This window comes from Rhamphochromis longiceps, linkage group LG11 (genome assembly GCF_057381845.1).
Source record: "Rhamphochromis longiceps isolate RC_006_pf linkage group LG11, R_longiceps_female_GT1.1, whole genome shotgun sequence".
NCBI lineage: Eukaryota > Metazoa > Chordata > Actinopteri > Cichliformes > Cichlidae > Rhamphochromis > Rhamphochromis longiceps.
In genome coordinates, this window is record NC_140567.1 from 33680421 (window position 1) to 33706449 (window position 26029).

The 26029-nt window shown below is 39.7% G+C and overlaps 1 protein-coding gene across 7 annotated transcripts; it reads left to right on the forward strand.

Annotated features, from left to right (window-relative positions):
- The first annotated feature begins 1781 nt into the window (after window positions 1–1781).
- Window positions 1782–24957, forward strand: etv1 (ETS variant transcription factor 1). 7 transcript variants are annotated; one of them, XM_085423755.1, is made up of 13 exons: window positions 1782–1919; window positions 2179–2288; window positions 2810–2897; window positions 3207–3254; window positions 7606–7659; window positions 13122–13251; window positions 14046–14234; window positions 15133–15380; window positions 18066–18137; window positions 18238–18306; window positions 18400–18569; window positions 20041–20142; window positions 23183–24957. In XM_085423755.1, exons 2-13 carry the CDS (start codon window positions 2244–2246, stop codon window positions 23402–23404), a joined length of 1437 nt encoding a protein of 478 aa, XP_085279881.1. In that variant the 5' UTR covers window positions 1782–1919; window positions 2179–2243; the 3' UTR covers window positions 23405–24957. The 7 variants fall into 7 exon arrangements, with proteins under 7 accessions (XP_085279881.1, XP_085279883.1, XP_085279882.1 ...); XM_085423757.1 differs by having other exon boundaries at window positions 18069–18137; XM_085423756.1 differs by having other exon boundaries at window positions 1782–1915.
- The last annotated feature ends 1072 nt before the right edge of the window (window positions 24958–26029 follow it).

Below are 26029 nucleotides of genomic sequence, written 5' to 3' on the forward strand. Positions count from 1 at the left end.
AAAGTCTGATTCTTTAAATCTCGCAGAATATTTCTTGACATGTACAACACGTTCAAGTTTATTTATTGTTGTGATGTACATGCTGTTCTATTTAACTCAAAGCCACGGTGTCAAACTTCTTTAGTTCATAGACCACATACAGACAAATTTTCATCTTAAGACCAGTAAAATCATTTCATACACACTTAGAAAAAAATTCTAAGAATAAAGAAGTACATTCTGAAATTGTTCATCAGAGCTGTAGCCAAGATTTTTAAAAAGCTGAAACCATAAACCTAAGAAAGACATTCGCCATCCAAATCCCTTAAAAATGTGCCAGACAACAGAAGGCATTATTTTTTATTAATTTTGTTGTCATGTAATGAGTGATCCATTTATAGAACAGATGAAAAACAGCCTGAGATGCATGAGGAAAAATTAGAAATTCCAAAACTATATCTCAATGTTATGATTCAAAGATTCTGTTAAAAAACATATAAAACCATGTAACTTTCCTAATACTTTCACTCCAGGCTAGAATAATTCCAAAAAACAAAAAGATTTTTCTGTCACTGTATTGTTGTATTTATTGGCAGTTTTGGTCCTCGGGGCTGTATGTTTGACATCCCTGCCCTTAACTACTTTGGCATTGAAAATAATAGTTAAATTAAGATTTTGTTATGATAAATAACACTTGCTGGATGTCACATACTTAATATTTTTAGAGTTTATTCGGGCTCTGAGAAGAATTCATGGTAAATTGCGAAAGCGTGTTCATGCGAATAACAAATAAGTACCCATATGTCCAATACAAAATCTTGTTTTGAGTATTGACACCAGTGTCATCAGTTTAAGGCCTAAAAAGAGAAACATAAGCACATCGATATTCTCCGAAATGCTGGTGTTTGGTTATTTCACACAACTAACATTTTCTATGTATTGTTTAAACTGAAGAAAAGAAATGTACAGAACAGACGTAACCTGTTATTAGTATACATTATCACAGTGGCTTTTTGAAGTCATGCCATATTTTTTTCTATTGAAAGAATAAAGTGCATTTGCAACTTTTAATGTTTTAATATAGGTGTTAACTGCTAGTAACTGTACTGGCGAACCTTGGTACTGGTATTACATAATATTAAATGTAAAGCAAATGTTATGCTTTAGCTGTAAAACTGCACGATTAAAACTTTCCATGACATTCAGGTTTGGGATCTGGACTTCCCTCTTAATTTAAAATGGTTTGAGCGGTTCAGTGGGATTTCTTTTTTTTTTTTTTTTGTAGGATTTTTTTTCCTGCCCGCTGCTCCTGGACTTTACTTCCAGGTCAGTGCCTTCTGCAGGTCTCAACAAAGTATCCCTTTACAGGAGAGGGAAGAGCTGGCGCTTCAGCAAGTCCCCCTGGAGGCTCTTCAAAACACCGTTACCATGGACACAAACTTGACCGGGAGAAGAGTGAGTGGTGTGTTTGTGTGTCTCACACTGTATGCGATTGCGAAAAAAACGAGAAGGAGAGGGGGTGAAGACGTGCGCGAGAGGGCGGGGGTGTGCAGGTGCAGTTTGCATGTGTTTCAGTGTAAATACAAAATAGTGACACCAAGTTGTCATGAAGTTTGGTGGCTAGTTTCGGCTTAAAAACGCAAAACTCCAAACTTAAACAAAGCGAGATGAGCGCACGACAATGTTGTCATTGACTTCGCCCGCGCTTACCGCCTGCAGCCGTGCGTGATTGACTGCCAGCAATCTGATCCAGTGAAAGACATTGACAACCAATAGGAAACGGAGTGCGGCTTGTTTCCATGGGAGGCCCCGGGAGGCGATGCCAAGCCGCTAGAAAGCAACACAGTGAGCGGGGAGAGGCGCAGGCAGCAGCCGGGACTGTGGAGATCCTGCAGCCGCTCTGTAGCTCTCAGCAAATGAAAGCGGCGCGAAGTTGGTAGGTAAGTACCTGCAGTTTTACACACTTCCTCTCATTTCTAAGTTTATTACAGAGCGAAAAACATTTTGGTGCGCCCTCTAGCTCAGCGCGCTGCTCGTTTACGCACCAACTTAACTGTACCGCATGATCGCCGGAGGTGCCGTCGGTCATTCCGGGCTCAGAATAATATCAGAGGGTTCATACACTGAATAAAACAGAGATTTAAACCCGAAGTTCTTCTCCTCCTTATTCCTGCTTCCTATTTATCTGCCTGTTTGAAGGGTGGCCGGACAGGAGACTGGAGACTTTGCAGATTGCTCGCCCGTTAAAGCCACAACAGTGCAGAATGGATGGATTTCACGATCAGCAAGTGCCTTACTATAACTCCAGAGTGAGTGATCACTGCCTCAAAAGAAGAAAAGTTGAAATGAAATCAGTTTCACTCATCCTTCTCTTCTTCCAGCTCCCACCCCATTAAGGAAAATACTTCATCTTGATTTTTTTCTGCCTTTTGTACTGTGGATGGCTGTTCTCTCTAATGCATTCTATTTGTTCTGATCTCACCTCTGTCTTTCTCTCTGCTGCTGCCAACACTCATTTTTCCCTTAGGGACCATTTAAGTTTCATCTAATCATCAAAGATAAACAGCCAAACAAGGTGCCCATTACTTTACCCTGTGTTATTGGTTATGCACCATGTAACAACTTGTTAATTATGCCTGATAAGTGAAGCACAGACCCCTTTGCATGGGTCAAGCTTTAGAAGTGTGTGAGGCATTAATCAGAGGCTCATTGAGGCTCTTTCATTTGCTATTTCAGTTGCACATGTGATGCAGCCAACAACAGAATTACTGCTCCAGCAAGAAGAAGAAAAATTGATGAGTGTGTGTGTGTTTTCTTTCTTTCCCAAAAGCTGCAAGAAAAGACAACGAGCTGCGAGAGGCCAGCAAATGACAGAAAGAGAAAATTCATTAAGTCCGACCTGGCTCTGGACACTGAAGGTAGGACAGAGGGAGAAGTTAATTTCACGGTTTCTAAACATTTAGCAAAATTCAATTGGTTTGTGGCCACCTGTGCTGCTAACTACAGAATCTCAATTACAGCACAGCGGCCTGTGATGATTCTCACAAGCCTCTTTTCAGTGGTCAGAAACACAAATTGACTTGTTATTAGCTGCACACATGCCCAGTGAGCTCCAATGGCATATCAGCCAGTAATAGTGAATGCACTTGTTTCTGATACTTCTCTTGAGCTTTGACTGTTTTTCAACTGCCTTCAAACCTTGATCTCTGCCTCGGTTTCCCTTTCAGAGCTCTTCCAGGACCTCAGTCAGCTGCAGGAGACTTGGCTAGCAGAAGGTGAGTGTTTTAAATCTTGAGCAAAAAAAGGAGGAGAGATGGGTAAAAATGAATAGGTTGTGAGTGTTGGGGGGGGGGGGGGGGGGGGGGGGGAGGCTGCTGCCTGGAGTTACATGCCTAGCGTCGCAGTCCAATTAAAAGCCTGTGTGGAAGAGGCACCTTGTGTGTCATGCATACATTAGAGACTGTGAGCGAGGGGTCTTGAGGGAGACCGAGGAGGCTCTACCCAGAGAGTGTCATCACAAATTACCAGGAGAAGGCTCTCCGACGCTCACTGTCTCTTCTGCTTTTGGCAGGAGCTAACGCGCTGCACGCCAGCCGCCACTACCTCCACCTCCACCAGAGCTCTGCTGTAGCCTACCAGCTCTCTTACTCTCACTCACTCTGTCATCTCCTCTCTCTCCCCTTTCTCTCTCTCTCTCTTTCCCTCTCTCTCTTTGCTTCCTCTCAGCACACCTCTCTATCTTGTACAGCTGTACCTTCACCTTGTCTTCTTCAATTTCATTTCTTGGTGGCAAAAAAAGAGAGAATGGATCTATGAGAAATTTTTTTTCTCCGCAAACTTCCAAAACAGCAGCCAGCTCTCAAAGCGACAATTGATTTTTTTTTTTTTTAATATTACAATTTTCTTGCTTTTTAAATTTTTTTTCTCTAATGGCAAGACTTGCTCATTGTGGTCTAACTGAGACGTGATGCTTCAGGATTTAAGTGCGAGCGTCCTCTTTCCTCCGTGTCTGCAGCACCGAAGTTTTGGTTAGTGGTGAATATTGTTCACTTTTGCTGTATTTCTTTGTGCATGCATGTTGGACTTTTTTGTCGACATCTCAGAAAGATGTAACGTACCTTAATATTGCATGTAATCTCAAAGTTTATATCCAAGTAAAAAAATATTTTTACAGTAAGAAGTATAATTTGAGATATATGTGAAGTGTTTGCTTTGCTTGCAAACAGATGGTGTAAAGTTGTACAGTGTGAGAGAACACAACTGTTTTATAAAGTTGGATTTTGAAGTATTTTTTGCAAATATATATAAACCAGAACAATTAAAACAAATTCTAGTGTTTTGTCTGCAAAATGTCCAAAGCACAGGGTTAAAATGAAGTTTGTAAGTCACTTGATTACAATTGCCCCTATTATTGTACTAGACTATTATTATACTAGACTAATTCTAGACTTTGCTTTACTATAGCTCATTGGCTAATGTATAAAGTGCTATATGTGTTAGAAACTCACTGATTTATGTGCATTTTTCATATAGTTTTAAATTAAGGTTTGATAATGAAATATTAAAATTGAAAATTTCGTAGAAGTGTATAAAACTGGAGTTGGAGTTATTATATTGTAATGCTAAAATGTTCTGCTTCATAATTTGGTTCATTTAAATACATTAACACCAAAAAGCATTTAGTCTAATGAGACGCTGATGTTAGTTTTACTGTACTGTCTTGTTTCATTTAAGTCAATCAAGTCATCTGCAGTTTGTGAATTTAGAATTTTTGTGTTCTGTTACCCGTTTGCAGCAATAAAAGGCTGCCTTCTTTTTTTCTAACAGTTCACACGTCGTAAAGCAATAATTCTAGTTGTCGTAGAATAACGTGTGCAATATAATTAAATAAACTTTAATACTTTTTTTAACCATAGGATAGAGTCGTAAAACATTTACTGGAAGAGTGTCGAGATGAATTTTTCGCTTGCTCCCTTTACGCAGCCAAAGAAGACTCAATCATTTATTCGCTCCATCTATTCTTTAACACATGTAAAAACGCTCGCAGTGCAATCCAAAGCTTTTAAAAAATGAGAAGTATTCTTTAAAACAGATATTGGAAGAGTTGAGCCGACTCGGAGCGGCAGCGAGGTGAGATGAGGCGTCGCGGCTCGCACCGCAGGGTGTGTAAAAGAATAAGACACGATTTTAATATTTCAGTATCCAAAGTGGGAAAAGAGACAGCGGCTGATAAGAGGTATTACTGTTAAAGATTACAGTTCTGCCTGTCATGGATCAATGTGATGATGTGCGCCTCAAGATTGTAGATTTAATGAATGACTTCCTGTCCATTAAGATGAAAAGGAATACCTTCCCATTTCTGAGATTTATTAGTTCAGGTAATTGGAACGAGAGGAGAAATTATGAGCGACAGACTGAATTTCCGACTCCCGAGACCCAAGATGTTGAAGGTTGATCGTTGACATGCGAATCTGTGACCTCCCCCCCCAAAACTACATCTACCTTCTTTCTTCCATACAGTATTTTAAACTCATTTTATTTATTTTTTTTGTCAAAACAACAACAAAAAATGTATTGTACTTCTCAGATTTTTTGCTTTAAGATTGTTTTTCCTTTTTCCTTTGTTCACGCACTGGTGTCTCTGCAAAATTTTTGTGCTGATAGCGTCATTTGTCTTGAAAATCGTCACAGGCAGAATGATAAATTTGTTTAAAACTCAGCCCTGCTTACTGCTGTTGCAGGTTTAGACAACCATTCAAATAGTCTCAGGCCTCGTGTTTACAACCTTCCTCTTCTTTACCTTCGCTCCTGTTTTCCTTCTGTCCCTCTCCCTCCTTTTTTTGGTTTTGTGAATGGCGGCAGATTTCCAACTCTGCCGTTCTCCCCAGGAGTTTGTTGCAGAGATCAGCTGGCTCATTCACAGACTGAGGCCAGTGACTCATCCATCCTGTACTTCCTTTTGGTCACAGAGAGACTGCCACCTTCTTTGTGTTTAATTTATTAATTTATTTTTATTGTTTCTCCTCTGTGTCCGCTGAAGTTTCGAGAGATGTTGTGGTGCTTCAGCTGATTAAGAACTTGGTTTTTTATTAGGAAAAATTTGATTTCTTTATAAGGTTTGAGTAAGTGTTTTCCTAACACTGTATCTGTTACATATTATTACATTTTCTTTAATTTATTACAAAAGTAGCCCTGTGTAAAATCTCCTGTTATGTCTTAATTGTTTCCCACCAACTTAATTCCAAAAGGCCAAAATAGAGAGCTGGTAGCTCTACTACACAAACATATGGAGTGAAGTTGCTTGTGCATATTTATTTTCTGGCGTCTGCACCCGCTTGACATTTTTAGAAAATAAGGAGCAATATCTCCTCTTCATCTGTTAATTGTTTACCCTCCTCAATTCTCACTTCTGGGAAGAGAAATAAACCCACGCTTGACCACATCAAGAGTGACAAAAAAGGAATATCAGTCATTTAAAAAAAAAAATAGGATCTCCAGACATGTCAAGGCATGCTGCACATACTGTGATAATGAGGATCCAGCTCATTTTGTTTATAAATAGATGTGCTAATGACACATTTAAATCTCTTTTTGCCTATCACCAGAGAGACTGAAACTTAAGGGACATGAAGAACTGTCACTGAGTGTAAATATGTGTTATATAAATATGTACATGCCTAATTGGAGCCCGAGTGGAGCAGGGCTTCATTATTTTAGCATTAGCCTGAGTGCAGGGGTGTTTGAAGCGCAGGTGAAGCTTTGGAGGGTTTGGAACAGACCTAACTCGGTAGGTACAGGTGGATTCACCAGTAGGGAAGAAGCCAATTAGATACTGTTAACAATGGGTGTTTGGCTGCTAGCAAGGAGCGAGAGCCGAGGCTGCAGAGCAGTCAATGGACAAGTCGACCTCAGGAAGTGAAAGTAGACGGTCAAAATATTATCTGTCAGGTATGAGTTTGTTGGAAAATATGACTCAACTGCTTTAGTAAATATCAGGGAATGTGTTAGTCACAGCAGTTCAAGGTTATTTAGTCTTTTGATTGCATCAGAATTGTCGTCTTGGGGACTTTTTGTCCCTTTTCAAGCCGTGAAAGTCAGATTTTATTTTCAGAAAGAAAAAAAAATTAAATTAAGCTCTTTTTCTACAACAAATCAAAAGTGTTTTTGCTGTTTTGTTTTCTCTCTCTCTTTTTTAAGGGAATGATATAGATATAAAATTGAAAAGAAGTGCATAGAAAATGGACATTTGAACAACTGGGCTATATTTGGATAACAAATGCGTAAAACGACTGAAAGTTTAAGAATGGATAAAAAAAATCTTTATTAAGATGTGTTTTTTTTAATTCATTAATTGATTTTAATTTGCATGATTATTTCTATGACTCTGAAGATTTACAGCATATTGAAATCTTCTGCACATTTAAAATGATAAACACATTAAAAACACTTTTTTAGGCTTCTTTTCTTTTTTTTTTTAACTGACAACAGAAGCAGGCAGTGCTGGGATTGGCCAAACTAACATCCCAGAGGACTGTTTGCCAGAGGACAAAGCTGTGATCAGTGCTGCGGTGTCCATCAACATCAGAAACAATCAATCCCTTTCTTCTTCTCTGCTCGTGTCTTTAGCTCAAGTTCCCGACAATGATGAGCAGTTCGTTCCAGATTTCCAGACTGAAAACTGTGAGTAAGAAACCATGTCGCTTTTCTCTGTGTCTCTTTGTCTGTGCATGTGTTATGTTTATGTGTGTGTGTGAACATCTGTGGCGTTTTTCTTTTTTTTTCACTCATCTTCACTGGTGTGTTTGTACTGGCGTAAAAAGCAAGTGACTGTGTGTGTTTTTCCATGTCTCTCAGTGCCCTCACCTTTGCTTGCACAAGTGCTCTCAGGAGAGCTGCAGCAATCGTGCAGGTCTACAGGTGCATGGTTTGGGTTGGGGGGTTATCTGTGTGTGTGTGTGTGTGTGTGTGTGTGTGTGTGTGTGTGTGTGTGTGTGTGTGTGTTTTCCCTTGTTGTTCTTGGGACCGCTACTGAGATATTATTGCACTGTGACTTATTTGCATAAGAGAACATCAAAATATTGTGGCTAACTTTTTTTTAGGTAGTTGAAGTGGTATTTTTAACTCCAGGTAGTCCAAACTGCTGTCAGTTGATGTCTGTTTTGAATTTTCTTTTTTAATAAAATCTTAAAAATATGCTCCTCCTTGACCTTTCCCCAAACTCCTTTTTTGTGCAAACCATGGAGTGTGGTTATATTTTCTAAATCAGGCGGTGTAATATTAAGTACTCCTGCATTTACTTGGAGGTTGGCTGGCCTTCTTTTACACTCCCTATCCTTCACTGGAGATTTTAAAGCATGAAAGCAAGTATGATCTGTTTTTTTGTGCTTTTTTCCTCCTTGCTCTACATATTTTATCCAACAAAAGGACAAATTCTGTTTCTAAGAATACTTCCTAAAAGTTTTAAAACATTTTCCAATGTCTGACAAGAGTTCATTTTTCACTCACAGTGATGAGGATAAGCTAGTTGGTCGTACTTCACCTGGCTGTATACGGTGGTTGCACACGGTGACTGGTTACTTGGCACGGCCCATTTCTGGAGGAAGTAGTGCCAAGGTGGGGACAGAAATTGAGTGAGTGGAACTCAGTGGGACCCAGATAGAGCACATGTCTTTCATTTGAGCCAAAATGCACATTAAACTGTGAGAAAAAATACAAAACCTCCCGGTGTCCTCAACACCCTTTAACCTGCAAATGAAAGTTGAACAAAAGGCAGAAGTTAGAGTTTTGAACAAGAACAAAGAGAGAAGGTCACATCTGACATTTAGTTTGGCAACTTTAATTGCATTTCAAGATTTAGTGGTCACAGATAACAGTTTGGTAAAATGAAGCTGTAAGAGATTTGGCATCAAGCGAGATCACAGGCCTTTTAACTCCATGTGACTCAGATCACAGCCTGAGATTATCGAGAAGGTTCCCGTTGGTGGGCTAGATTAGAAACCCGAGAATGGTTTTTCTTTCTTCTCACTTTATTTTGCCACGAGTACTCCTGCTCTCTGGAAATGACAAATCTGAGGGGATTTGCCTGGCTACAGGCACTTGACTTTAGATGTCCTAATCTGATTTGGCTTTTAATTTAACTTATGATTTAAGTTGCTCCAAAAGTGAATAAATGCGCCTTAAATCTAAACACATAAAACTGCATTAAACTAGTTATAATAGTCTAAAAAATCCATTAAATGTCTGCACTTTATTTGATTCGTTTCATTAATTTTACTTTTTATAATTGTTCAGAACGCTACAACACTAAAGACAACTGCTGTGTTAAAGGCAAAACATTTAAACTATGGGTGTGACTTAGCCTTGCCTAAAACCCAACATGGACTAGTGTGGTGTACAGTAGATAACCAGAGGTCACCAAGACTGTCCTGATGCCCTTCAGAGGTAGCCAGGGTGGGTGGCCATAGTGGCAGGAGACTGCTGACCATCTGAATTGTCCTGTTGGCAAACCTGCAGCAGGCTGGAGAGGCACTAACAGATGGCAGGAGGGTGAGGGCACCGTGGTTGGGCGCATGAGCAGGCATCCCAGCCGGCAGCTCTCCCATATGGGTTTTCACCAAGCCGAGAGATGGAGAGGCAAACGGTGAGACAGGGAGAAAGAAAGGTGAAGGTGAGGAGAGATAAAGCTGGAAGTTAACCCTAAAGAAAAGGCAGTGAGAAGATAGGGGCCGTTATGAAAATGGCAATATTAAATACTTTTAATGTCACCGAATCTAGTGAGAAATCCAAAGCTAACAGACAACTGACTCCACACAAATCAGTTACAGCAGCTTTTTCGTCTGTGAGCTCCATTGTTGCTCCAAAAACACTGAAGTGACTCACACTGTTGCACTGGGTAACATCTCCCTTTGTTACGATCAACGTGGGCACTCTCTGTTTTGTGTAAATCCCACATACTACCTCCTTGCTCCAAAAATACTCAGTACTGCCCATGTATGTGTTGTATATGTGTATTAATCTGAAAAAGACTGAGTCTGAAAAAGTGTTTGAGCCAAATTTGTAAAGGTTACAGTGCTTAGCCCTTTAAATAATTTTCATCCTATCTTCAATAGCGTGGTGAAAATAGAAAAACAATACATTATTTACTCAGATTTAAAAAACTAAAAATTGAATTTTACATTAAAATAATTCACAACAGATATTAATATGACAGTTGTGAATTATTAATGAACTTATCAAATTTGATTTAAATCAAACGTAAAACAAGCTAACAGTTAGCACAGTTAGCATTAGCCAAGATGTCCTATTTAGTTTGCTATCGATGTAAGCTAACTGCTACAATTAACAAGAAACATCTTATTTTATTGAGATGAATGTTTTCAAAGAAAATAAATGTTACCCCTAAATTTTTGTTCCTGTACTGCTGAAATAAAATTGGCAACAATAGTGAAATAGCTGTGATTTTATATTCCTAACAGAATAATAATAAAAAATCTGAAAAGAATAGGAAAGACATTTATTTTGAAGGCTTAAATATTGCAGCACATAAGCTGGTGTGTTCTGTATTTTCATGGCCAGACTCATCTTTCCTCATGAGAAGCTGTTGCAGCTTCTCTCAATGTCAACTTTGCACTCTGCGTCTATGCGACACAGAACCAGCATGTGAGCGGCCTCGAAGCGAAAGTGTCCTCAGGCTGAAGGAGGAGAGGAGAAATTTCTTTGTCTCAAACTCCAACACAGATGCTTACCATTAGCATAACTTAGCAGGGAATGGAGGAGTAGAGGAGGTGTAAAATGAGGCCACACGTTACCAGCAGATCTGAGCCTCCATCATTTAACAGCAAAGGCGAGCACCTACAGTAGGTGAAAATGGAATGGAAGGTTTTTCGCTGTTGCCAAAAGACCTGTATTTTTTTATGAATGGACTAGAGAAATATCTGCCAAACGTAGGCTCCCGTTCTGCCAAAACGCACAATTTGTACCTTCAAAGTTGACAACAGCCGGAGCCAACAGTTATCTGATAGTGTACTGAAAGGACTGGCAAACAAACGGCTGCTAAAATAAAAATATTCGAATTAAGTGTTGTTGGAAAATGCAAAAAAAGGTTTTTTTTATTTGCATGTGCCACGATGTTTAAAGGAAATATTTCTGTTTAATCTGTACTGCAAAGGCTAAAGCAAATTGCCCAATGTTTAAGTCAGTGGTACAACGAAGAAAAGAACATTTGCATTCAAAATAGACCCAGTAATTGTTCTAACTGCCTCTTCTTTAAAACTGCCTACCATCTTAGTTAATCAATATGTAGATAATGAGAGCAATCAAGCAGTGATGGGCATGACATTCTGGACTAAAAGGGAAGTCTCTGTTTTAGTCAGAGGCAATGCCCTCGCTATTGATTTGTGTACCTTGGCACCCCGCTGACAAAATCTATTGTGACATTTCCATTTCTAATTTAATGCCCTGTGCTGCAGCACACATGAAGCCATTGTTTAGAGCTGATGTGGCGCTTACGTTTAACGGCAGCATTTTTATAGACGTTGTTTTAATGTCATTTATTGTTAAATAAAGAAAGAAATTATGGTTCAGCTTCAGGTGAGCTGTAAACAAGAAGCCGGTGGAGTCGGCTCTTAAACTAAACAAATTCATGTGTGTTTAGTGTAAACTGTAATTAGCCTGACACTGATTGTGATCTTGACAGCCAAAGCTGAGGTATTGTTTTGAGTCCATAATCTCTTATCAAGGCTTTGCGATGCCAGCGTCAACAAAGGTCTCCCCTCAGGAAATGTCTCTTTGACCTCCGATCGATGACCCAGAAAAGGTCAGGCCCCCAGCGAGGGCTGCAAACAACCCCTGAGCTTTGTCATGCCGGGCCCGTGTGGCCCATCACCCAGGGGGCTCGACTGTGCGTCAGATGGGGTGTTGGCAGATCGACCCCTGCTCGTACAGCAGCTGTCTGTCAGCCGTGAGAAAACTCCTCAAAACATCCTTCTCTCTCAACTCCTTGTAGCCTCAGAGACCTTCTTGTATTTAAAAGAAAAACAGTCCTTAGCCACATATTTAAGTTTCTCTAGTACTCAAATATCTAAATGTTTGCACTTGAGTTGGACCAAGAGTTGATGGACTTTCTCCATTCATAATTCCTGGTTATAAAAGGAGAGGGCCATCTCTCAGTCTAAAACATCAATCAAAAATAATCGTCTTCAACCGCGGCTGGTCCTCTGTTGTGTTTGATAGAGCGCTGTGGGATGGCTTCGCTGTTGCTCTGTGAGCCGTCGCGGTGAGACGCGATTGGCGAGGCAACCTGAGCCTGACTTCATTCTGACTGACTGGCTTTTTCTTCAGAAGCACAGTCAATTGGATTAGCGTTGATCATGACTCTAGATGATGGGATGTTAATCAGGACTGATCAGGCACTTAACAGCCTCTCAGATGCACCGGGCTCACTGTGGGGCCATAGGTAGAGATCGCAGGCCCCCATTCAGATCAATGAGACTTGTTGTTGTCGTCTGGAACTTATTGACAGCCAGCTGAAAGCAGATAAAGCATTTATCGGAGCTCACCGCACACCCTGTTTCATGATTGTCATATTTCACTACCAGAGTCCCCGTCAGGAAAGGCTGAATAAATGGGATTTGAAGTGAGTTGTTTGTGTAAGTGATGGCCTCAGATGTCATATCCTTTGGCAGATGGATGCTTAGAAAAGCAAGTGTTTTTAATATATCCATCACGAGTTCTCTTAATTAGTGATGGCTTGGCACATTCATGCCTGCTTGTATCTGCACTGTAACATGACTTTTTCCATTGTGGGTAAAGCTGCTGTGTGCAGTTCTGAAATTTAATTGTATTTTAAGTTTTGAAATTGAATCTGCTGTACTTAAATAAAACAAGCAGTATTTTTTTTCCAGACTGTGATCATCTCATTTAATTTTTGTGAATGATCTGTCAGATGTAAATGAAGACAGCGGTTTTAGTTTTCATTCATTTATTTTTTCCGTCCTGTGATTGTACGAATTCTGTCTCAGGTACTTACAAGCCAATCCAGAAACAGTCTGCTGCTAAATGAAGAAAAAATAGTCACAACCTTAAAAAATGTTACAGTTTGACAGAGTGTAAATGTTAATTGTTCTTCCTCCTTCCCATCGTAGTGGCGTTCCACGGACTGCAGCTGAAGATCAAGAGGGAGCTGCACAGCCCGTGTTCAGAGCTGAGCTCCAACTGTAGCCAGGAGCGGCCCTTCAAACTCCAGTATGGAGAGAAGTGCCCGTACAGCATCAGGTGGGCTCCCCCCCACCGACACTTAAAACATCTTTTACAAATTATTTAAATGCTTTTGTACATGATACCTTTTTCAGATTTGTAAAGAAAACACAGAAAATAACATTTGGTTCCACATTCCTCACTTTAACAGAGGAATAAATGCAGGTGTGAAGGTTTATTGTAGGACAGTGATGACTAAATACTCACTTTAGCTTATCGTCAGTTTACTCTTGGTGAAGAATCTTTATGCTTTCTATACATTTGACACTTTTTTGGCTTTTTCATTCTGCATTGTAATTTTTATTTAACTGGAAATGACTTGCTAATCATTCCAAACTGCAAATCAAAGGACATCGAGATATGTACAGCTTTGGGTGGTGACTCTGAAGACATTAACGAGATATTTCCAATCAGAGGTATTTATGTGAGATTATGGCAGTCATGTTAGTTTTAATTGTCTGTTATAACTGAACTGAATCAGAGGGTTTCTGGAACCGCTGATTATGGAGTGGTTTAAAATGCCATTGATTCTAACTGCAGTCTGACATAAATGCCCTGAGGTAGTTTGTGATGCATTTCTTCACTTTGTGACATCTGCTCACAAGGCTTCATAATTTATACAGTAAATCAAATCGGTTTAGAAAACAGTGAAAGGATAGTTGAGTGGGTAGGGCATTTGTTCCAAACTACCCTAAATACAGACATCTTAAGACGAAGCTATCAGTTAAATAATCCTTAATTAAAAAGAGTTTAAATCGTGTAACGTACACTGGCAGTAACACAGGCATCTTTGACTCTTGCTATTACCCCAGTGCCTATGAGCAGAAGCAGCCCACAGGAATGAAGCCCTCCAGCCCAGTGACACCCCCCTGTAGCACCCCTGTGTCCCCACTTCATCATGGCTCACCCACGACGGCCCCAACGCCCAAACCAGACAGGACCTACACCCACATACCGCCCTCGCAGGCTCTCCCTGATAACGCCTACACTATGGACCACAGGTACTGCAGCCTGCAGCCTCTTACATTTACATCTGGTGATCTTAGCTGGCAGTTGTACCAAGGATAGATTACAATAAGGTCACAGCAGCAGATGCACATCTGAGTTTCTGTTTTTCATTGAGTGAATCCTCAGTGGGCGGGGCCTGCAAACGACAACTTTCCCAACCATCGAATGCCATGTGGTCATCACTTGACTTTAGTGCTTTGAAATAGAGCTCATTCAATAAATCAATAGCAGAATGGAAAAAACAAAACAACAAACAGACCTACTAAGTTAATTATTTCAAGCAAAAGATTTTTTTAGGTGTGAATTTTCCAGTTTAGGAGTAAAAATGTCAGATTTCTCTTATAATGTAATATAATGGATTTAAATGACACTTCCCTTGTGATTCTCAAATTCTTAAAGGAGAATAGAGTTAGCTAACATTAACATCCCTCTGCACAGTAACACAGTTGGCGGATGTGCACTGTATATAGAAAATACTTTATACATGAAACTTTTCAAAACAAGTTTTGTGGATTTTTAGAGTAATCAGGACACAAGAGGCATTTTACTTCTGAGTTACTCCCATGAGCACCACAAGCCAAGTGCCATAGGATAAACATGTATATTTGATTTTGGTTTGAGATTCTTTAATTCAATTTTCAGACAAATATTCCAAACCTTTCCTTTATTTTTTGCTTTTTTTGGTCACCTGTAGGCATAAACATAGGGGAAACAAAAAGGCAAGCACTTGAAAACATCATTACGGATTTCAGAATTTTCACTTCTATTATTGATTCATTGATTAGTAAAACAAAATGTACATGTTCTTGATTTATCTCCTTTTTGTCTCATCAAGTCGTTCACAATCAGGAGTCAGTGTCATGAATCCACTGAATTTGTCGTCTGTCTCAGATTTCGACGTCAGCTCTCAGAGCCTTGCCACTCGTTTCCCTCCCCGCCGACAATGGCTCGGGACGGCCGGCCCATCTACCACAGGCAGATGTCGGAGCCCAACATCCCTTTCCCTCCTCAAGGCTTCAAACAGGAGTACCCCGACCCCCTCTTCGAACACCCGGCCATGATGGGGGCCCCTATTCCCCACACATACCCAGCCGGCATGATGATCAAGCAGGAGCCGAGGGACTTCACCTATGACTCAGGTGAGCGATTTGAAAAGATTTCTGTTGTTTGTGCTCCTTCAAACTCCTCTGGTAAGTGAAAGAGCAGAGAAGTGATAGCTGCCAGAGCATTATCATTTCAGGAATGAGAGAAGACATGGCGGGAGGGGGCGGTTTTATTGAGTTTGCCCATTATTAGGGCAGGGGATCTGGTTGGGCTGGGTGTCTGTGCTGTTCGCCATTTCCTGTGGTGCTCTAATAGAAAAAAAGGAGGGGGCTGAGCCTGGTCACAATCCAGAATCTGCCCTCCCACGCTTGTCCGCTCCCTTCGGTTAGAGAGTAAAGGGACCTAATCATCAGCCAGAGGCTCTGTGGAGCCTCTGTGGAGCCTGAGGCTACCTCAGGACATGAATGAACATTCGCCGGACTGCCGGGTTCATTCAGAAGGCGACAGAGTGGACCCAGGAGAGGAAGAGCTGGAGGAGAGTGTGTGTGACCAGTCAGGGGGAAAAAGCAACCTCCAAACACCAAAACATGTGGTGCCTCATTCACATCTCTTTAAGTTACACCTGGTTTTCCTAACAGCAGCTCTGCAGTTTTTGTCATTGAGGAGTCAGGCAGCTGTGATTTTTGGTGTTTTCTCGCTTTTCCAGTGGCAACGTTACTTTGCAATAGATGTGTTTACCGAGTTTCACAACTATGTGGCTTCTAAATGCCAATTAGCACAACTGAAAAATGTATCAAAAAGAGAAAAAAAAAAATAGAAAAGAAAAGAAAAACAAGGTTCGCTCCAAAATAACCCTGTTTTTTCACAGTTTCTTGGGTTTCTTCTGGCCTATTTGCAGCAATGTTATTTGCATCAACCATTATTCTCTTGTTTTATTCCGGTTTTTTGTTCGCAAATTTGGCCAAATACAGGCAAAAATTACAGAGCCCAAAATGACACTGGCAGCTTGATTTTCTCTTTAGTAATAACAGTCAATTCTTACATTTCACCGGGCGAAGCAAAGTGTTTTTTCATAGATAAATGAAATGGCTTTAACAATTAGAAGAATTGTTATTGATACAAGTAAACTGTCTACAAAGAATTGTGTGCACTCATAAAGCAAAAGTGGTGAAATATATTCGATCAACTGTTAAAATACCAAAAGGTCTTCCTTGTGTTGTGTCCACTACTTGGACCAAGATGTCCAAGAAGGAGCATCAGAGTGAATTTATTAGCAGCCACAGTGGGGCATGTTGACTGGAGCTGGACTGTTGAGAAGGATGGGAGGGGATCTGGTAATTTCATTAGCAGCAATTTCCTCTACAAGTCCATTACTTTGATGAAGCTCAGAGAAATGTTTATGGGTCTAAATGAAGGGCTTCAGTCTGTTTATTGAACATTCACTTTGCAGCCCATTTGGCTGTTTTTTTGATCGCAGCATCTCATCTGTGTTGTGGGAGGTTTGGACATATACAGTAAATGGAAGAGTCGATTGGACAATGTAGTAAATCCAACCGGTAAATGAAGGAAGAGAATTATGTAGTGGGGCATTTCTATCTTAACCATTTAAACCTACGGTTTAAAAAACTGCTTATGTCTATATAAAATTACATTTTTGGTTTAAGAATTATTCAAACCACAAGTCTTTATTTGATCTCTTCTTATAGCCATGATATTGATAAACCACGAGTGAGAACTTTTAAAGGTGCAGTTCACTCAAAAATCTATTTTAGTTGGTTGGTAGATCTTATAAGGAAAAGAGGTGCTTTGAAATCAACAAGGTGGGTGCGATTTAGGAAAAGGCAGATATTTCTAGAGCTGATATCTTTAAACCTGGCAAATTTGCATTAAAACGATCTAAACTTGGAAAAAAACAGAACCAGAGGAAGTGTGTTGGGGGGGTGAATTGTTCCTTTTTGACCCCAGAAAAGTGACCGTCTGCATTTTGCGCAGTTTATTTTAACATCAGCTGAAATGTTGCTCAAACATCAGGACTCAATGTTAAATATGTATAAAGTATAGAATCAGCGAGTATTTATCACCACTGAAGAACTGAGCTGATCTGTCTCCTCAGGCCAGTGTGGGCGTGGCCTGATGAACAGCGAAAAGCATCATAAACAACATCAAAAAGTGTTTGTTCACGTTTTGAATGTATTGGTAGTATATCTTGACTGTTTTACAAAAGCATGTGTTCATTTCAAACAAGTGAAGAACTCGTGAAGAAAAATAAAATGTGAAACAAAGCAAACAGCTTTGGCAGAAAACTGTATACTCACACTGGATGCAGTCAGTCATAATAAGAAGCTGATTGAGAAGATACACGTCAACCGTTTTAGCTAAACGTGCTGCAGCTGCACAGCGAAAACGTCAAAGAAACTAACACCTGCAGGTCCGTTTAGTTTTGATCTCAGAACGTGTGTAAAATAATCATCATGAGCCCTCGTATTATGAAAAAACTTACATCGTGTCAGCTCCTGTTTTCACACGAGCGCTGTGTTTTATTCAGTTGTAAATCTTCCTCTGAGTGGAGATGCTCGGGGCTCGTATCGGCAGTGTGATATAGTGAGCTCGCCCGTGGCTGGAAGCCATCGCAGCGCTGATGCTGAAGGGCATTTTCTTTAATCAGAGCCAGTGGTGCATTGAGTGAACAGGCTTTGACTGCTCTCAGATAACTGAGATAGTGTTCTTAATGCTGCCTTCGGGCCCTTTAACACCCACTCTCATTCTTGCCTGGGTTTCAGCAGAAGTGCCTAGCTGCCATTCTGTCTACTTACGGCAAGACGGCTATCTGGCTCACACTAACAGGACTGAAGGTACCAACGATGTTACGTGTGGATGTTGTGGTGGTGCACGTATAGGTTTTTGCTTCATGTGATATCAAACTATCTTTTTTTTTCCGATCTTGTTTTCCAGGTTGTATGTTTGACAAAGTGGCGAGGCACTTCTACGACGATACCTGCGTGGTGCCTGAAAAGGTGGAAGGTGAGTCCTGCAGTGACTCTTAAAATGAAAAGTATGCCACGTACCAACGATTCTGCCCATCATACAATAACCATTTTGCCCCGTTTTCTGTAGGCGACATCAAACAGGAGTCGGGCTTGTACCGTGAGGGCCCGTCGTACCAGCGCAGAGGCTCGCTGCAGCTCTGGCAGTTCCTGGTGGCTTTACTGGATGACCCGTCCAACTCCCACTTCATTGCCTGGACTGGCCGTGGCATGGAGTTTAAACTCATTGAGCCAGAAGAGGTAAGAGACAAACAAAAGGCACTGTCACAAAAAATCGTATTTTTCTATATTGTAATCCTCCTTTAAAAAATCAGTTTTTATTTTTCATGGCTTTTATACTTAAGCTTTTTGGACAGTCTTAGGTAAATGTTGCATTGTATTTCACTACATATATTGTTCAATAAAATCTTTAAGAGGTTTACCTACTTTCAGCTACTCAGAAGTAAATATTTGCTGCTTTGGACCGTTTTATGTAATTACAACTTAAATATATTTGGTTCGTAGACTTTTGGTTAAAAAAATGAAGTGATTAAGCAGTGAAAGAAGGTAAGAAGGTAAGGTAAATCACTGCAAAACCAAATGAGGTCAGAGGTCAACGTGTGAATCAGTAATATTTTCTGCTCTCAAAATGCAGTAGACTTCTTTAAAAAATAGTTCTTACCGATCAGAAGACAAAGAGAGGAATCATTCTAACTGACAGGGAGCAAAAACGTCTTACATTTAAAAATATATATATTATTGCTTTTCTTTAACACACAGGTTGGGGTAAGGGTTTGGAGTTAGGATTGGGATCATCACAGACGATGACTTGGACCTCAGAGGGTTATATATTCTACAGTCCACACTAAAGCCAACCAAGTGACCCTGATGACCTGCTCCTGTTAAATATTTCACAGGACATATTCCTAAAAATATAACCCATGTTGGCGGTTGGGCCTTTTGAAATGGAAACAGAGGCAGGGTTTGTGTATGGCCACATCACACACAGTGGGGCTCAGTCACTGCTGGAGGATGAAGGAGGATGCAGGGTGCAGGCAGGGGGTGAAAGTGTAGAATGGAGGAGATAGATGAGTACCGGGCAGTGGTCCACGCAGCCCGATGGTGTCTAGAAGCACGAGCCAGCTGCACCTAACAGGGGGCCCCATTCATGCCATCAGGTGACCAAACGCATTTGCTTTGAGGCGCCGCAGACAAATGTTAGGTAGCGGTTTCTGCATTTGCAGCATGTCAGCGGTTGTGGGGACAAGAAAAAATGTGAAAAAGAAAAAGCAGAAAAAACACAGTTGCATTGATCGGGGAAGGTATTATAGGAGATAAACTGTGAGAAACAAACAAAAATGAAAGTAAAAAGCAGAGTTTAAAAAAAGCAAGCAGCTAAGAGAATGCCGTGGGGCTGTGGGTTTGGACCGTGAGGCCGGGTGGCGGGTGGTCTGGTAGACAGGTGCTGTAACATCTGCTGCCTCCTCCGCTGGGTGTGTGACAAGCTCCTAATGAACACATCCCTGGTCAGGTCTGCACAAGCTGGACGTGCTCTAATTACTGTTATTAGGAAAATATGGATCGCTAAGTTTGTTTAACATTTTAGCTGCTGCAGCGTTCCTGTCTGGAAATCAGGGCAACCGTGCTCGTTTGTGTTAGATAAGTTTGCTTTCTGATAATGCTCTGTTTACTGACTGTCTTTATTGTCTTCATGTTCGTGTGTGTGATAAAGGTGGCACGTCGGTGGGGGATACAGAAGAACCGGCCAGCGATGAATTACGACAAACTCAGCAGATCATTGCGCTACTACTACGAGAAGGGAATCATGCAGAAGGTAAAAAAAAAAAAAAAATACAAAAATTGTATCAACCAATTATAGTTCATCTGTTACACTGAAAGGGATCCAAAACTGTTCACCTTTTTTCTAAAAGATTTTTTTGATGTAAACATAGTATGAAAACTACTCATTTGGCTGCTATACCTGGCCTGTGTTAAAGGTGCTCCCATTCCCCCAGGTGCCTTATATAAGGAAAAGAGTGTCTCAAAAATGGTGAAACAGCTAAAAAAGTTCATTTACACTTTATAGCTGAGAAATTGTAATTGTAAAGCTTTTTTCTGTATTGTGTGCAAAAATCAGTTTTTGCCAGGCTTGCGGCTCGTGTCCGCTTTACTAAAGTGAAACCCAGATATGTATGTTAATTTATCAAGTTATTCTTTGAATTAATCTTCATTATAGTGCATGTAGTATTTATGTAGTATATGTAGTAATGCCAAAAACAGATGTTTATAAACAGCAAACAAATGAGTAATAAATACATATATTTCTTCTTCTTTGCAAGCTACATATTCATTATATAAGGGAAAGTAATCAGTTACATCATCACCATCAAACATCACTGTTTGATGAACCAGCTACGTCAAAGTGTCCCTGCAGTAAAACAATTGTTCAGCAAAATATTTACAAAAACAATAGATGTGCAAATAATGACCATTCTTTTTGAGATCAGCTACCACGCATGTATAATTTGTAAGGATTTGAGTGTTATACAAATAATTTCCATAAGCTGTATAGATGTTGATTAACTTGGTACTGGACTAAGTTTCTTTCAGATCAATTAGTGCGTTTAGAGTTAGGACCTACACTGCATATGCTGTGATCATTGTCATAAGATTATTTATGCAAAAATACTTCAGATCAAGAGTAATGATTTTTTTTTAACAGAATACTGGATAAACACACTTTTCTGTCAGGTTTTTTGTTTCCTGAGGTATTAGTTTGACAGTTAGAAGCATCTCCAGAAAGCATTCATTAATAGGCCGGTCAGAAGAGGTTGAGCACTTTTAGGTGGAATTATACTTTGCTGGTTGGAGGTCAAGAACTGCTGGCCAAGTTTAAATAAAATAAGGAAGAAACAGCAAAGAAAACATAAATCTGCTCCTGAGATCACTTTTACCTCTGAGAAGCGATGAACAGTTTATAGCTCCTTTATTTTCTACCAAATCCACGTGTGACATAAGACGTTTAACCCTTTAAGACCTACCATAGAACCAAGTTCGCCAGAGCTTATATTATATTTTTACATGCTGTGGAGCCATTTTTGGGAGCATTTCAAGTTGCTATACATCAATACAACCATTATAGCCCAAACTTTAATAATATGTCTGCATTAGGTGCATAGTAATTACATAAATTGCAAAAAAGTGCAATAAACTACAAAAAAATTGAAAATCGTTTTTGTTTTTTTAACATATATTTCTAGTTAGAGAAATTTAAGAGGCTTATCCCTCAAAACTGTAAATACAAAAAAGTTACACAAACTAGTTTCCCACCACAGGAAATTTATTTTGAGTGTCTTCATAGTTTTATTTTTGAAATACACCAATTTTTATATACTGCAGGAAAAACGAAAATAAATATTATAGTGCAAATTTGCAAAATAACAGCATGTGCATCAAAATAAACTATTTCCAGCAGTGCAATATGAGTCTTAAGCATCCCAGAAACGACACAGAAAGTCATAAAGTCAAACATAACTTTTTAAAACACATAACAAGTAAAACACAAGCTCATAAGGCCCCGATCGTAAAAAACTACATTTCCGCAAAATGACGTCACTTCCGGTTTCGGGCAGGTCACGCGGTCATGTGATAGTTCGCGCTGATGGACGTAGGAAGTGTTACAAACAGCTGATGGATCGGCGAAGCGTGTTTCTGGAATATCATGTTTTTGTTGCTGCAAGTGATTTTTATGCAGTTTTTGCAAAGCTATATGTGGAAGGAAACTGTGACCAGGACAAGCTGATGGCATAAGATGTAAGTACAACTCCTCCAGTTTCATATGCAAAAAAAATTATTGCGCTAGCTTACTTGGTTTCAGAGCTACCGGGATTTAAAAATAGTTACGCAAAACAGAGCGTGCCCGCTCCGATCGGCTGTAAAGGGTTAAAAAAGCAATCAGTGTCTCAAAGATAATTTTAGAAAACTTAGTAAAACCACTCTATATAATTTATTCTGGTGTTTTAAAATAACTCTTTTAATGGATAAGCTGTTTTCGCTTAGGTTGGGGATAGTTCATTTGTTTGAAGTGGGTTTGTATAAAACACTGATCCACAAAAAAAACAAACAAAAAAAAACAATACATGGTGGTTAGGATGCCCCAAAGCAACAAAGGGTACCAGCACAGAAGCTAAAGCCACGTGCTGCTGTGCTCTAGATCAGGAGCACGAAGCATTTTAGTCACCTAAAAGTAGTTTTTGTGCACTTTTTAAAATATTTGACTATTTAACGATTGGAGAATTGTCAAGTCATTGTATCCACATCAAAGCCAGCAGATACTATTTACGAGTTACTGGACTATTGTTGTCTCGTTTGGTTGGTTGGTATGTGTTAATGTGTGATGCTAGTGTTTTAATGGCTTAATTTAGATCAGATTCGATGTGTGAAAACGCAAAAGTCACACGGCATTAGAACGGCCATTTTTTTTTTTTTATTGTGAGTGGGGGCGGGGCTCCATGAGTCAGAGAGTATAATGAGAGAGCAGAGATGCAAATACTGCAGATTTTAATGAAGCTTTTTGTAAACAAACATCAAATGATATGGATACAAATGCTATTAACTAATCCTGTATCTTGTTTGAAAACACTTAAAGCTCAAAGCACCTCTTCTTTAGTGCAGTGTGGAGGCCAAAGCAGAATGTTGATGACATTTGGAGATCAGCTTTAAAAGTTTAAAAAATGTTTTTTTTTTGTTTTTTTTTAAAGATATTTAATCTTTTTTTTCCATCTGGTGGATTAAAGTGAAAGATTACACTCAGTCACTGTAGAATATGCTGTGGAAAAATGGTTTAAAAACAAGACCTCTCCGTCTTTCTCCAGGTGGCCGGCGAGAGATATGTCTACAAGTTCGTGTGTGACCCCGAGGCCTTGTTCTCCATGGCGTTTCCTGACAATCAGCGGCCGGTGCTGAAAACTGACATGGAGCGGCAGATCAACGAGGAGGACACGGTGCCGCTGTCGCACTTTGACGAAAACATGGCATACGTACAGGAGGGACCCTACTGCCAGCCGCACCCCTACAGCGAGGGCTACGTTTATTAACGTCAGCCCCACAAAACCCACACCTCCACCCTACCCTCCTCCCAGCTGCCTCCATCCGTACACATGAGACTGTCGTGTCCTCTAACTCGCAGCCGCTCGGGGAATTAGACTGAACACACACATGCAGCGGCGCTTCCCTTCCCCTCTGTCTCAAACACGTACACGTCCTTTTGCTCTTGTCTTTCTGACCGCACAGCAAGATGGAGAGTGCACTTTATGGACCGGAATGGCACGATGTTAGCCTGCCGGGGGCTAGCTATGTGATTGGCTTTTTACTCATTTATGTTTGTACATTAATGTGGGAATCATTCCGTTTGTTTGGTTGTTTTTTGAAGTCCTTATGATTTTGAGCATGTGCCGCCCTAACGAGACTGGACTAATTTACGGTCACTTTGATCTCCTGCTAAAGAAACCGTCTCATCTACACTCACAAAAGATGGCCATTTGTTTGACTGTCTTTCTTTTTGTCTTCATCCTGTACTGGAAACGTGTTAACGATACTTTTATGGTGAAGTGACATGATTATAGACTTGAAAAAGTAATGTGATTATAAAAGAGACATTTAGCTATCAGTGAGAACTGCCCCGCCACCGGTCTGAACACCGCACCTCTGTCCGTCAAGGCCCGTCGTCCAATCAGACTGTAGATTTCATCATGTAGGTGTTGTAATGACATAAACTCCACTGGATCCTCAGCAGCTCAACAACCTTGTGGGTCAGTAAAGATGAGACTTTCACTTACAAGGACGCACTCCGGGAAAAAAAAATGTCTGGATGACAAAAAAAATACTTTCTCTGCGTCACACGTGAATGGCCTGTGTTTAGGATCGAAGACAAAGCTACAGGCTGCTGTAAAATAAGTCATTCACTGTAAACAGCAGTGTAATGCGTCAGAGCAGGAGTCACTCATTCGTCCTTCAGGTGTTCAGTTTTTCAATGGATAACAGGTGAAAAGTGTATGTACAGTCGAAGTGGTTACAGCAGCCAGTCAGTTCATATTCAGGATAATGTTTGCATCCCCAGCTAAAAAACAAAAAACATCTGATTTCATTGGCACAGACAATAAAAAGGAAAAAAAAAGATATAAAATCGAATTTCTCCCTTGAATTGTTTTCGGTTTTGTTCCAGGTGAACGAGAGGTGTATATTTTGCTTAAAAACTGTTGCTTTGCCATTAATAGGTTGCTTTTTGGTTAAAAAAAAAAAAAACAACGTAAAAGAAATATTTAGAGTTTTATAATGTGATGAATAAAAATCATGGTATATTAAATTGTTCCATTGTATAATCAGGTAAATGCACATTTTGTTGCTGCTTCAAATTATAAGTGTATTTTCTAGTCTCGAGAAAATGACAACAGGGGGGAAAAAAGAAAAAAAAAAACAGTGCAGCAGCTATGGCCTGCTATTCTGGATTTCTCTTTATTTTTTGTCTCTTTTTTTTCCGTCAATTTCAGCATTAAAAAAATTACTCTGAATTTTGTTCTCAAGATTCACGTGTGTGGGATGGGATTGGCAATAGGAAAAATTCTGTAATAAAATAGTTCTGAAAAACAAAGTGATGAGCACTTCTCAAATGTTTTAATTGATCATAATATAAAGAAAAGTTTAAGAGCTTCAGTGTTTCTTCTCTTGGCAGTTTTATGTATTCCTTACATATGATAAATCTTTTTTTTTTTCAATCAAGCTGAATATTTATCATGTCTGTCCCGACAAGGTCATAAATTTACAAAGTGGAAGTGGGAAAAGAAAACACCATAGCAGGTGTGTGTGTGTATGTGTGTGTAGACTAGCAGATTATAGACTCTTGTCAATTTCCAAGTTGGAAAGAAAACTCCCAATCACAAAGTGACACCTGAGGAAAAATCAATGGCTAATTTAAGACCTCGCTTTTTCATGTAGGTGAATTGTTTCTGTCCTTTTGTGTCTGGTGCTGGCAGTAATGGAAAAAAAAAACAGCAACAAAAAAAGCAGCAACACTCCCTTAAAGTTATCATTTCCTTTTGTAAGGTGTCACTATTGCTAAAAATCAATGACTAATTTAAGGAAGCATTGTTTAATTGGTTCCACTGATTTGAAAAATGAAAACGGATGTGTAAGTAATGAAAAAACACCACTTGCCTTAATTTGTCAGAGCAGGTTACAAGCCGAGCCTATTACAGTCCCCACGCTTAGGTTTTTCTTTTTTATTGATTGTCTGTAGGGAAGGGAATTGCCCTTAACTTTAAACACCTGATTGCTTCCCCGAGGATATTTAACAACATCTAATCCGACATATACAAAAGTAAAAACAGCAGTGCGGCTTTTAATATGATGAATGACGCTTCTATTTTGGGTTTTCCTCTTAAAATGGCACTAAACTGGAGTAAAGAGTGCTTGTTCAGTATTGAAAAAGTAGGTCAATGAGGTGAAGACGGGGCTACCTTTTTAGATAATTAGTTATATCCTGTGTATTTACTGTCTGAGCACTATAATCAAATGTAAATATTTTTATCAAAAATATTTCAGCACCACACTTCTGTTCTTAAGAAGAAAATGCACATAAGAAAATATAATCCAACATTTAATTTAAGCAGATTATTGGAACATGTAGACATTATCATTGGTGGTGGAGGAAAGAAATTAAGTGC